The sequence below is a fragment of the Sander lucioperca genome, chromosome 11 (assembly GCF_008315115.2).
Source record: "Sander lucioperca isolate FBNREF2018 chromosome 11, SLUC_FBN_1.2, whole genome shotgun sequence".
Lineage (NCBI taxonomy): Eukaryota > Metazoa > Chordata > Actinopteri > Perciformes > Percidae > Sander > Sander lucioperca.
The window spans coordinates 25,172,679-25,187,018 of record NC_050183.1 but is presented as its reverse complement, the minus strand read 5'-3'; the positions used below and the strand labels follow the sequence as shown (position 1 = coordinate 25,187,018).

The 14,340-nt window shown below is 42.1% G+C and overlaps 1 protein-coding gene across 8 annotated transcripts in view; it reads left to right on the top strand.

Annotated features, from left to right (window-relative positions):
• nhsa (Nance-Horan syndrome a (congenital cataracts and dental anomalies)) overlaps positions 1–14,340 on the top strand; it is a 60,197-nt gene that overhangs the window by 38,485 nt on the left and 7,372 nt on the right. For 3 of the 8 annotated variants that reach the window (XM_036007236.1, XM_031311634.2, XM_031311637.2), the window contains exons 2-6: positions 7,911–8,063; positions 9,385–9,500; positions 10,316–10,378; positions 12,191–12,383; positions 14,033–14,164. In XM_036007236.1, the coding sequence (XP_035863129.1) occupies positions 7,911–8,063; positions 9,385–9,500; positions 10,316–10,378; positions 12,191–12,383; positions 14,033–14,164 (657 nt within the window). Of the gene's footprint in view, positions 1–445; positions 1,162–7,910; positions 8,064–9,384; positions 9,501–9,968; positions 10,020–10,315; positions 10,379–10,419; positions 11,283–12,190; positions 12,384–14,032; positions 14,165–14,340 lie in introns of those variants that run through there. The other 5 variants (XM_031311635.2, XM_036007235.1, XM_036007234.1 and 2 more) reach the window with 5 other exon arrangements.

Below are 14,340 nucleotides of genomic sequence, written 5' to 3'. Positions count from 1 at the left end.
TCTCGTTGGCATAGCGCCTACCCGGCAATGTGTACCACTCTGGAGGTTTCAAAATGGAAAGTATTTCAAAGTCACCGCAGCCTGCCGTTGGACTTTGTAGTGGTAATTTGAAGCAGCTGAGAAAACAGGACTCGGTCGTACACCGCTCCTCTTATACAGCTTTGGGTGATCTTCGGGAGGATTTCAGTGTCAGGAAATGTCCTGTGTGCAGCAGCATGGTTTCTGATATTATCGAACAATAGTTCTTAGAGTTGTTTAGGAAATGGATAAACATTAGAAATGTTATAGCTCTGTTTGGGAGTGGGTCACAAGAGGGAAGCTTTGAGGTTCAAGTCGTAAGTGATGTGGGTTTGAGTTGTTGAAATGTTTTTTTTGTCTAGCCAAGCTATTTGTATAGAGGCCCATGTGTTGGTACATTACCATGTTAGGGTTCAGATACAAGTAGCCAATCTATCACATTATTTGCCATTATTTGGTAATAATCATAATAATGGAAACTGTGATATCAGATGGGGTTCCCCCACTCCTTCCTCAGTTCCACCCTTACTGTTCTTCCCTGCACATAAGCAGACAGACAGATTGGCGGTCCAGGCGCTGATCCAAAATCTGAGTCTCCCAAAGCACAAGTATGATTTAATTCCACCACCAGACGGGTTCTCGTGTGTGGGCTTGCGGCACTGCCAGCGCGTGCTGGCGTTGTGACCTCAAGTCAGGAAACACGAGCAGACTTTAGAGCGCTGCAATTAAACGAGAACAATTTCACACACCTACATTACCGTTCCTGCTGCAGTGATGTCATCTTCTCACACACGTTTTACTGTGTTGCCTTAAAGAATAGATTCAGATTCAGAACAGACGGAAAATGTCAGACTATAAATACAATCAATTGTCATAACGAGGGGGGGGGGGTTGGTTTTCATTTCTCAACCAGGTAATTAAATGAATGGTGTTGAGGAACAGTAAAGCACTTCAGGAAGCCAACCAGTGGTTTGATTACAGCTTAGCAGCCCTTTGCTTTGGTACCTGCAGGCAGCTGAGAGCATCAGGCTGCAACAATGGCTCATTTAGCCCCCCCCCCAATAGGGATCCTGGTTCCCAGCATCACATTCCAAGCAGAGGTCACAGGGCCCACCTGCTATCCACATCAAAGCTCCAGGTGAGGTAAGGGAGAGCCCATTTCAAAAGGTGTGGTGGCATAGACAAGTTTACAGGAAGAGAAAGAAGGAAAGAGTTTGAGTCTCCTGCACTAATTTGAGCCTTGTCTATAATTAGCATTTGCGTGCTAAATAGTGCAGTTGTGCTTAAGGGCAAGTGTCCAGTTTTAACCCTTTAAAGTTTTTTATATGAGGCTAAATATCGTCTTGAATTTCCAATATTGTAATATAAGTGTAGTCTTTTCCTGGTTTTAAAGGCCAAATTACAGTAATTTTTTTGCCTTTACCCACTTAGTCATTCTATCCACATTATTGGTGATTATTTATTACAAATCTCATTGTGTAAATATTTTGTGAAAGCACCAATAGTCAACCTTTCAATATGAAGGTAGTTAGTCAAAAATATCATGATTTTCTCCTTATCGCCCAGCCCTACAATGGCGTGTCGTTCTCTACCGCGCCTGTTTGTAACGTTAACTGGTACGCTACCGACAACGTTTCAACTGATGTAGCAGTTTAGATAACACACTCGACTGTCCTGCTGTCACAGACGTGAACTAACCACAGACAGTTGCCTCATTCATGGACTCCCAGCGATGTGTCGCTGCAGAAGGAAAATAGGAGAAACCTAATGGATATTTGGCAGTATTTTTGGCATTAAGAAAACAATTTCTTACTTCTTACTTATGTTCCTGCTCATCCTTCCCAGTTATCATTTCAACAACTCACATTACAAACAAAGTTGTTGCAGTTGTTCCACTCAGAGTCTCCTTCAGTGGAGCTTCTCAGCAGGTCTGCGTGCTTTAGCCACGTCTCTTTCCTGAATGAAAACAATCTAGTGCCCCCACCTGCTGCAGCGGGTCAGCAGCAGCGACATCACCCTCATCAGCTGGGAGGATGTGGGCTCAGGGCGGATTACCGGGGAGACGGGTATTATTCTGTGCCTCCTGGCATGGGGACTCTACTCTTTGTGTTTTACTGATCAGACCTCAGAGGGGACTTTCACCAGCAGCTGGCTGCCAACGCGCAGCGGAACAGCACCATTGTTTTTGTGACAGCGAGCAGATTTCAATATTTTGATTTTTGGAAACAGGAAAGATGTGGATTATTCTCTCAGCTATTTGATGATTATCTGTTTACATGTTGTTTCTTGGCCGATTCAGGTTAGTAGCATTTATTCTCTAATTTTGTTCCGTTGCACTGTAGTGTCTACAGCAATGCATCTAGATGTTAATGTGAAATGATGCTTTTACATTTATTGTGAATGTGAATGATTGAATGAGTATTTTGTTTACTAGCTCTTAGATCTTCTTCATTATACAGCACAATACTGGATTGGAATTGTTCAGAGTATTTCAGTGATTTATCCAAAAATGTAATGACAATAACACACTGGTACTTGATATTTGATACTTAATACTTGAGTTATGGATTCAAGTATCAACTGTCTTGCGCATCCTTTGGCATTCCTCTGCACCCCCCCATGATCCTCCATTGTGGGTTAAGCGGTCAGTGTTGTTTCAGCGGTTTGGATTAACAATCCTACTCTCCTGTAGCAGACCATAAACAGATTAGTGGTAGCCCAAGTCAGGGCCTGGCCGGACCATCTGTACCCAGCGCTGGGTGGGGAAGGGGACATGGGGGAGGAGTGTGAGCAGATGTGCCAGTGGAGCTGTAGGTCAGTGTGGTAGCAGAGCCCAGGGACTTTGCTGCAAAGACATGAGGGACACAGGGTTTCTGTTGGGGTGACTGAGGGAGAGACACTGACTGATTTAATGTCTCACTGATGCTCAGAGTTTAACACACAGCTCTGTCATGGCTCTAGGATGCTGCCTTGCTCTCGCATCCCAAGGTACTGTATAATTTGCTGGGACTTTGATGAAGCTGCATTTACCTCCCATTGCTTTTTGCTCTGCATGCACAACTTGCAACTTGGACCACAGTGGTTAGACAAACATGCCTGCACTTTGTTTGAGCGTTGTCACAAGATGTAAGAGACGACAAGATGAAAGTGCTCGTCTCCTCAGCTAGTGTTGGAGGCATTTGCTCGGTTGTTTTGCTTGGTTAGTATAACCTGTGTGACAGAGTGTGAACGCAACCCAACTGTGGGGAAGGCCTACAGGCTGTGACACCAAATTGTTGCTGCATTGTTTGTTCAGAAGGAAAGTTCTGTGCTCACTGAAAAAGCCTTTCACGGCCAAAACCTCAGATTTGTGTGCCTTCTATCTGAAAAAAATCATATTTTTTTGCATTAGTGTGCACGAAATCCCATGCAATTTCTTGAATAAGTCTTCAATTTAACATACTAACTCACATCAAGTAACAGAGCTGACTGAGCGCAGTCCACGCTCACCTTTTTCTTATCTAAGTGTGATCTCATGACTGACATCTGCGGCTGTGTTTTCCCAGGCCGCTGGCAAATTGTAGGTGTGTGAGTGATGGTGTGAGGGGTTTGGTTTGGATCCTGTCTGGGCCAGTGCTGGGTAAATTACAAGGCAGAGGGAGTCTGAGGGTGCAGGCTTTCATCCCCCCTTCTCCTGGCCTGCAGGCCTGCTGGCAAGGCTGATAGCGTTGAGGTTACTGGGGGATGATCCTGCCGCAGATGAAGAGGAGGAGGAGAAGAGATTGATAGGCTGTGTCAGGGTGCGGATAATATAGTTCTTGATCTCACTTTCCCGGGAACGTTCACAGGATGATTCTTAGTGAAAATAAGTAAGGAAGATGAAGAATAAAGACTCAAAGAGGGAAGTTTTATAGCATAGAGACGCAATCAAGTAAAGTGTCAAACTCGCTTTTTATCGTTAAAAGTTTTGTTTTTCTTCTCACCTGAGGCCAGGTGGCTCAGTTGGCTCAGTGTGGCCGTGTTGAAGATCACTCACGCTAGATGTGAAATACAGAGAAAGCCGCCAAGAGGTGAATAAAATGACTGAAAGCTGATGTGTTTTCTTTGGCCTTATTTGGGGTAACAGCTGACCACGGCTCTCCCATATTAAAGGGTTTCCCCATATGGACTTGTGACTCCATGAAAACCTCTTTAAAGGCGACTCGTGCGCTCATGCTTTGCTTTATATGTACAGCCTCACTGAACTGAAAGTGGCAGATTTCATTGAGCTGTGTGAAAGGAAGTACTGATGTGTTTTTAAGCCGAGGGAAGACAAAAACAGGGAAAGTGAAATGGAGTAGAGCACAGTCGGTGTCCTAGTTGTTGTTATTGTTGTCAGATGGGTTTTTAGTTTGGGGGTGACAGAGCAGGACCAACAGTTCATATCTCAGCAGGGAGGCAAGGAGGGGACAGGCTGACAAACAGTGTCCCAACACATCACTGCTAACTCACTTATCTCACCACAGGTCACAGCAGAAACGCATCATAGTTTCAAGTTTGAAATATTCACTTGCATAGTTTATTGCCACACACATATTGTATTCACATACAGATGGGTGACAAATCAAAGGAAACAACCAAATGAATGAAATTAAAGACAGATGGTTGTGAATACTTTGGTGTCTGGGAGCTAATTACTGTATGTGGCTAGAGCCAGGAGATGGTTAGCTAATTTTAGCTTAGCTTAGCTTATTTTAAGGAATAACAGGCATAGTTCTAAACTTTGGACGGAGCCAGGCTAGCTGTTTCCCCCTGCTTCAAGTCTTTATGCTAAGCTAAGTTTAGCTAACATATCTTGGCTCTAGCTACATAATTAGCTAAGAGTGATCTCAATCTTTTCATCTAAATCTCGACAAAAAAAATCAAATAAGCATTCTTTCCAATATGTTGAACTATTCTCCCAATAAGAATGCTTTTCCTAACTCAACTCGTTTATTTAGCCGTTAATTGCAATTTGCTTTTAAACAGTTAGCTTAGCTTAGCATAAAGACTGGAAACAGCTAGTCTGGCTCTGTCCACATGAGAGTGGTATCAATCTACTTATCGAACTCTTGGCAAGAAAGCAAATAAGTGTGTTTCCCAAAATGTCAAACTAGTCCTTTATCTTTTTCCTAACTCAACTAATGTTGTTAGCTTTAATTACCTGAAACTATTTATAGCATAGCCAATCACCAGCATTGTTAGATCTTGGTAAAAGCATGCTGCATGCTTATTGGCTCACTGACGCTGATGAGATTTACTCCTTAGGTATTGATATTTGGTATTGAATGACGAGGCATTTTTCAATACTCGTACTTTAAGAGGCAATTCGCTCGATGCCTAAAAAGTAATGAATACGGTACCCAGCCCTAGGTTTTTCTAACCTTTAGTAGCTGCGCTCAGCAGTTGAACTATGTCTTTTTTGAGTGGAACAGACTAAAGTTAGCTTCTGGCTGCACTACAAAGCAAACTTGGAGTCTGCCTTCTAGCAGACATATGGGTCAGACAGAGTTTGTTTCAGTAAAGCTGGCAGGTCAAGGACAAGCCCAGAAATGTCCTCCAGGTAGGGGAAGACTGACAGATGTGTTTGTCTTCCAAAGCAAAGACATAGCAGTGTTAATCCTCTAAATGTTCCTTGGATTCTCCTACGGATGATGTGTAAGATGTTATCTCATGCCTACTGTTATTTTTATGCCGTCATTTCTTATTCTAAAAGCTGGTGTGTGTGTGTGTGTGTGTGTGTGTGTGTGTGTCACAGAAATACAATAGCATCACTATAAAACATGAATGTTGAGCTGATATGAATACAAAATACAGTTGAAGGGTTGACGATGGGGACAAACAGGGATCGGACTCTTGGATTTCTTTTGATGAACAGCTCCAGTCCCACATGCAAATGTTACTCTTACTTTTAATGACGTCTTCGAGGATTAAACCATGTTTTTTGTTTTTTTATCACTGTATGATATGCACGACGTTCTAACTTATTTTTTCTCGCTTTTGATTTACTGTCAGGTCTCTCCCATGAATCTTACTTTGCTTATAATACAGCTAACATATTGTATAGGTGTATATTGTGTAGGAGGTGTATAATTTCTCGACTTGCACATGATTATTGATCATTCTTTACTCCTGCGTTTATCTTATTTGTTGCACATACATAGCAGTTACTGTATAAATCTGAAATAAAACGTATTACATGTATAAACCCTTTACACTGAAATGTTTCCCCCTTGTCCATGTAAGATGTGTAATTTGAGAGCAGAGTGTCTCCCTCTGTGTAACCTGAGGAGGTGTGAAGGGGAGCAGTGAGATTAGTCCAGGTACTGGTCAATGTTTGGAGGATGAAAGTCATAGTATCAGGTTGCATATATACCTATTGTTTGGCTGTAGGTAATAGCAGTGCATTAGTAAACAGGCTATTGTGCTGCTAACATTGGGTCTGGTTATCTTGCCATCTGGTTATCTTATCAGGCTTCGGCTCTAATATGAAACTGGTGCTTCAAATCTGCCTTATATCCCAAAACATTTTTTTAACCCTCAGCTGCTCTCATGGCACCACATTATTGCTGTAATGGAAAGCTCATTGGTCATTTGTCTGAACCTTAATGATGGTAACCAGTGTATCACCAGTGGAAATGTAAAAGTCTCCTCAGCAGTCCCCGTGGAGCTCAGCAGGCTGTCCCTTGTGATGGAAGCAAGTTGCTTTTCCATTCCATCTGTTGGCATACACAGTAGTGCAGGGGATCCAGTGACACGTGCTGTACCTCATTTATCAAGAAAGACGTTAAAGAGTTTGTGACTATTTCCCCTTCTGAACACCAGCTGGGTGATTGCATTATATTGGCAACAAGCTTCAAGTCATCAAATATCTATCTGAGGAGGACTGTGTGTTAAATATGAAGATTTTAACAGTTGTCACTGAGAACCTAGAAAATAATTAAAGCTTCCTTCCTTCAGGTTTTCTTGTTGTCCAGTAACTTGTCCATTTCAGTGTCAGTGACTTCGTTTAAATCACTTCTTATCATGTGTTTATTTCATTTTATTTATTCGTTTGTCGTTTTTACTGTCCTTAAAAGATGTCCCTGAAGCTACCTCAGAAACTACAGGAAATGAGCAAGATGAGGCTGATGCTTTACGTGGTAATGTAAAATAAAACATATGGGGTTGTCGCTCTGCATAGGCGTTGATTTCGGTGGGGGCGGTGGGTACGCGTACCTATCAGATTTCGTCATGAGTCATTTTTGAAAAAAAATAAAGTTCATAACACATATAATTCTTAAGCGACAGATGCCAACAAATCCACAAAAATCTCTATCCCCACGGGGCAGGCACAGACACAGCCGCTCTGCTGCTGCGCTGGCTGCACGCTTCTCTGTTCACTACACTGCCTGTCTAATGCTTTTTGACAACTTAAGGGTTCTTCTTCATAACACGTGTCGGACATCATCACATTTTTGTATACATTTTTATTCATTTACATTAGTAAGCTACAGGACAGCGTCTTTCAAAACATGACCTGCGCGAAAGAGAAGAAAAAAAAATGAATGCGTCATTGTACCCAGCACTTCTGAAAATGCACTTCCGAATACGTCTCTGTCCTCAGCACATTTCAAACCAAACTTACGCCCATGTCGCTCTGGGACGCGTTGCTCTGGGACGGGCGAGTATGAAGCTGGGAGGGAAAAATCACAGTATACTCACTACAAAAAACTGAATTACACCACTGTGTGTATGTGTGTGTATATTGATTTGTATGTGCTTTTGTTTCTTCTGTCAAAGCACTTTGTACTACAACTATTGTTTTTAAAGGTGCTGTACAAATCAAAGTTTATTGATATTATATTTGCACATGCTTTAGTTGTTGTCTGACCTGGTCCGTCTCTCTTTGACAGCGGTGTCTAACCTGGATGTGGAGAGTAAGCTGACAGCACATTACCAAGCTCCCTGGCACCAGCAGAGGAACATTTTCCACCCCTCCACACGGCCAGCATGTGTTGTAGACCTCCACAGGCAAGCCAACATCAGCCTGTGGGCCCTCGACCGAGGTGAGCCCCCACCCCCCCCGACACTCCGTCTGACCACAACACACAAGCAAAGCCCAACAGCTGCTCCAAACTGCTCTCTCTCTCTGTCCTTCCCAATTAATCCACTCTCCATTTTTTATTTGACATGTCATTTTAAAACATATTCTTTTTTTTCTTCTTTTTTTTGTTACTTTATTTAAAAAGGTCACCCCTGGGAAACATGCTTCCCAGCATAAAGGTCTGCTTCTTGTTGTTAGTACCGTGTTATTCTGGTGTTGTTCTGCCCTCCAGTGGACATATTTTGCAACTGCATCCTGGTTGTAGGAGCTGTAGAGGACAGTATGAGTATGACATAATCTGAAAATTTTTTTATCCAATACAGCTGCAATCAGTCATTTTTGTGAAGCTTAGAATGGTTTTATTTGAGATTCTGCATCACACAGAAGTTCATTTCTGTAATCTCTGGTAATTATTTAGGTAATAGTTTGTGTGGTTGTTGTTGATTGCTTTGAATGGAAATGTGGACTTTTAAAAGTTATTTTGTCGGACGAACTAACAGGAACACTCCAATATCACACTGCTAATCACCCACCTTTCTGACCCAATACCTGATCATTATTAGCTTCACAAAGGCAGTATTTATTCAGGCCTATTGTGTGTATTGTACTGTGTCCACCCTCTTTATTTCTGCACTGGGTTGCCTTGGTTCTTCAATCCGTGTTTAAAGCAGAAATTCACAAATTAGTTTGTCAATCTATAAATCAAAGATTCTCACACGCCCATATTCAAGATTCAAGATTAACTTTATTGTCCCACATCGTGGGAAATTTGTCTTGGGCACTTAAAGGAGCTGTAGGTAGGATTGTGAAGATCCAGGACTTTTTTTGAACATCGACAACTTCTCAGTCCCTCCCCCCTTTCCGCTAGAGCTGGTCTCCTAAGCCCCTCCCCCCACAAGGGAGAATGAATGTGTGTGCATGAGCAGTGATTGACACACAGTTAGACACACCCCCGGTGGATTTTTGCAAATCTCACTACAGGCTGTAGGTGGAGCCAGAGGAGCCGGATTTTTTTATTTAATGACCTGCTTCATGTAGTTCTACTGGAACATAGGGGCAGTTTCAGGAAATATGACAGAAAGTTAGTTTTATAAGTCTTACCTACTGCACCTTTAACCCATGCTGCAGCCAATAAGCATGCAGAATATATCCTTCAGGAACCGGTATCGAAGTCACAGTATTGGTATCGGTACCGGTATCGAATTAATTTGAATGATTAGCCCTACCTTTAAGTACTGTAGATGTTGGAAACATTTCAGAGTTTTACACCATTGTTGTTGCAGATCAGCAGAGGAGACGATCAGGCAGCAGGGAGCGGAGAGTAACCATCTCGATGCCCGTGTACCCCTCCCCACACATCGCCCAGAGGCAAGAACACAGGGGCACAAATGTGACGACGGTGAGACCACTGACAATATACTCTCTTTGGATCAGCTTTTCTTCAACATGTTGTATGTTTTATTGTGACATTTAGGAAATCAGGGCACCAGGCAGTACATTGAAAAGGTCGACAGGCATTTTGGTTCATCACTTACCAAACTGAATCAACAGACAGTTCATTAGTAATGTAAATAAACCAATTTGTGACCATATTAAATTGTGGGTTTCATTTATCAAATTGTCATAACATTTTACACAGTTTCCCTCCCCTAGAATATGTCTTTATTTTGCTTATCAAACATGTACTTGAATTCACATGGTATTTATTACTTTGAATCTTTTGTTGTTGGTATGAATGCATATTTGTTTTTCAAGTGTTGATTTCCTTTCTTTGTTTGTTTTAATTTGATTAAGATGACTTACGTAGTTGCTCTGCCCAGATTGTTGATGTTGTTTTAAAGTGAAATGCACATTTTTTCCTTTCGAGCAGCCAGAAAAGCTTGTTAGAGATGCTGCAACACAGTTAGCACAAACACAGGTAATAAAGAGGGAAGTGGAATGTGTTGGTAATGTGTTCGATGTGGTCTGTGCAGAGCATGGTTGTTTACATTTCATTTGACAGCCCTGAATTTATATTTATTTTATCACCTCCAGAATAAATCATCTCATCAACCTGCCTCGATTCAAATATATTTCACAGTCCACATGTTCCTCCTCTCCAAGTTTACCCCAGTATTGTATTTTTTTGTCCATGTTTATGTTTATGTTGAATAGCTCCATGTTCATTCTTGTCATATGGTTTTGTTGTCCTTTTGTTTTTGCCCTGTCCTTCAGTTTGAGTCCACCCGCTCCTCCTCCCCTACCGAATGTTGCCGCTTCTCTCCCTGGAGCAGAAAGGTAGAGGTCCCCCCCTCCCTCCCTCTCTCCCTCCTGGCTCCTGTGTGCTCCTTTTAACACTTAAATTTCACAACTCCTTGCCTGTTTGACTCCTAATTTACATAATGAGTCTTTTTTTTAAATGCATGCCCACTTACTGTAATGCTGCATTCTCTCAGCAGCGGTTAGCATCCTGCTCCAACCAGTTAGAAACATGAGGTTAAGGTGAAACTGAATGAGAGCCCAACTTTAAAGTTTCATCCACTCTGACACGTCACACATGTACGTACTCATACAGTATGTGAGGAATGTGTGTGTGTGTGTGTGTGTGTGTGTCACAGTCACGGCCGCCCAGAAGCCACAGTTTCTCTAATGATGGGGTCGACTTCTCAAACTTGCGCCTGTGATTACCCATGATCCCTCTGTGCTGCGGTTTCCTCACTGCAGCCATCCCTGAGAGAGCTGACATCCTCATGTTTCTGTGCAGTTTTTTTCACCAAATATATCCTGCTTGATGCCCACTGTGAGAGAGAAATGAGCCAAACACTGCCACTCCTTTTTTCCCCCTGTCATCCTGTGAGTCGTGTCCACTCTCCTTCTCTTCTTTCCTTCACAGTCTCTTTCTTTTACTCTTTCATCTCGCTCATCCTTCCTCTCTTAAAACCGCCTTTCTGTTCTTGAAACAAATCAGCTATAAATGCATTTTTTTTCCTACTAGTTGGGAGAAGTTTCCAAGGAAACGGGTTTCTTTTGTGGCCAGGGTGTTTTTGTCAGGGTCTCATTGGTCTGCTGGGAACAGAGAGCACAAAGGCTTGAGAGCTGGCTTTAAATGGGGGTGGGAGGTTGTCGGGTTATGGAGGTGGGAACCAGTTCAGCCTGAGAATCACTCCCAGTTTCACATGTGCCTCTCTGTAGGAATCTCAAGGTAAGAACTTCAGAGCCTAAATTGATTTATCATGGAGGTATAGGGGACCTACAGTATTTTAGTTTGAAAGTCTGAGGAGGTCCTTGGAAAAAGGATCTGGAGTCAGAGGGGAGAACTGTGCAGTGATAGATGCTGAAACTGCTGTTCAGAAAGAATGCTGCCGTATAGTATTTCCTCAATATTTACGGAGACTTGTTATTATGCACGAGTCACTTCAGATGCCACAGATTGTCAAAGCATGAGCTAAGAGTTCCCAAAACCAGCATGTTGTGACTGGAAGTGAATGTGTGTCACATTTCTGTCCTGTGCAGTAGCTGTTGATTGAAGGAGACGCCTCTGTTTCTCAAAGCAGAATTAGTATTTATCACGACATGTGCCATACAGTGTGTACCAAACCTTTTATTATTGGTCTGACATGTTTGCATACAGTCATTAACTTTTCTGCAGGTATAACAATGTTTCATGGTTTTAACATGTTTGAAATTCAAACTTTTATCTTTGTGCGCTTTGTTTTTTTGCATGAAACCTACTGAGTAGATTCTTTGAATCTTCCTTGTGCTTTTCCATTTTCTGTCTCTCTCTAAAGCATGCTTTTTATTTCCATGACGTAATGAATCCAACATGAAACTCAGCTCCTGGAAGGGCATGTGTATTGATTTGCCTCCTCTCTGACATTAAGCAGTCTTTGCAGCAGATTAATAAGACACTAATCTCTACATCTAGCCTTCAGCTCTTTCCCAGATAAACACTTTGAAAATACCAGTGTAATCCCTGACTTTAATCACTGTACTCCACACATTCCCCCTTTCTGAAGCTGAGTATGTTCATTTTTCACTCTGCTGTACAATTTCTCACTTAATGCCACCTAACCATAACAACCTAACCATGCAAATATCCATCTGTTGCAGGCTGCGCCCTTTGACCCCGACACTGACGGGGTGGCTCTAGGTCACCGGCCCAAGTTTCCCATCCCTAACACCCCCTCCACCCTGGACAAGCAGACTAACTGGTCTAAAGCCCTGCCGCTGCCCACCCCAGAGGAAAGAATGAAAAACAATTCCCAAGTCATCACCTCATTTGTCATCCCCATTAATGTGACTGGTAAATTGAAAGCATTATGTTTTATATCTGAGTGTGTTTATTGTGACAGGATTGAGTGGAGTGACTGGGGTGTAGATTTCTCAAACGTCTCTGTTAGGTAGTTTTTACTTGAAGGAATAGTCTTAAACATTTTGGGAAATACTTATTTGCTGTCTTGCTTAGAGTTACAGTAAATGAGAAGATTAATAGCACTCTCATGTCCATCTGTTAAATGTAAGACTACATGCCAGGAGACGGTTAGCTTAGCTTAGCATTTAAAAATAAATGACATATAACTAGTATAATTAGTGAGCTGTAGAGGTGCTGTTAGTTGCATTCGTGAAAATTTGATAGAGCCATGCTAGCTTTTCCCCTGCTATCAATCTTTATGCTAAGCTAAGTCGAGCTAATCGTCTCCTTGCTATAGCTAGATATTTAGCACACAGGCATGAGAGTGGTCTCAATCTTGTCATCTAACACTTGGCAAGAAAACAAATAAGCATATTTCCCAAAATGTCCACATATACTGTACCTATAAAATTGTGATACTGATCTCAACCATATTGCCCAGCCCTGTGACTACCACAACAGTTATAACGTGTTATTAATGAGCTGTAGAGGAGCTAGTATTATTTCTGAACATTTGACAGAACCAGGCTATCTGTGTCCCTCTGTTTCTCTGTTGTTGTCTTTATGCTAAGCTAAGCCAACCATCATCTGGCCATAGCTTCATACTTAGTGCACAGACATGCAGGTGATATTGATCTTCTCAGCTAAGTCTGGGCAAGAAAGCGAATAAGCATATTTCCCAAAACGTCAAACTGATCTCCTCGTTGCTGAGATTTGAGAAGTGTTGTGTCGATTCTACTTTCCCTGACAAAAGAAATGAAATATCTGCAAGAAATTTAAAAATGATTCAACTAAGTATAAAACCTCATTATTCATTATCAAAGGCATCAATGTTGCCACAGAGAACTACGCTCGATGTGCAAGTCATGCTTTGTGCCCCTTTAACTTTCTTTCTCATGCTTCGGCGCTGTGTGCCCGTGATTGCGAGGCGAGATGCTGTGACATGAATGCCAATTAGTTCTGTCCAAATTGTTGAAAAGGCCTGGTAATTTACTCTCTCTCACATTGACTCAAAAGAAGAGTTGTACGCCAACACTGGCTGAGTCAGACACAGTTGAGGGGAAAAATGCACATTGTAAGCAAAGTCCAGTGACTGCTATGGTGCTGAAAGGCCTGACCTGCTATCACATGATAGTCACAGCGTACGGTGAGGGAGGAAAACAAGGAGGAAACACAACAAAACTGAAGCAGAAAGCAGGATTTGTCCTTTGGTCAGTAACCCCATCAACATGCTGACTTTGTTTTTGCATGTTTTGGCTACAGGCACAAATACTCGTTACAATCTTTTTTATTCCTTTACTTACATTTCATAATCCGTCTGTTTAGACATAACATCAAGAAGTAAATAACTCCACATTTGTCTTACTGTGGCGGTTCCTTTAGAACGCTGTCCTCTTCTGACTGCTATTTTTGAACATCTCATTTAGCTCAGCCAAATGTTACAGATGTATTTTTTTTACGAGACAGCGTGAGAGTTAAAGAAGTAATCGCTGCCGTTGCCGCTAATCAAAGATTCCTCAGATGTCCCGTCTCTGTTGCAGGCGTTGGCTTTGACAGAGATGCTAGTGTGCGCTGCTCGCTCGTTCACTCGCAGTCTGTGCTTCAGAGGAGGAGGAAGCTGAGGAGACGGAGGACTGTCGCCGGCGTTCCCCGACAGGTGCAGCAAGATTTAGGTATGTAACTCCATCATCAGACTCTCCCTGTCAGTCACAAAGATGTGAAAATTAAATTTAAATTGCTGCTGTTAAAGTAAAATAATAGTAATCTTTATGTTGTTTGCTGTAATGTTTTACACATGATGTCACTTAAAAAAGGTTTAGTGTTCAGAGTCTAAATCACATATTTGTAT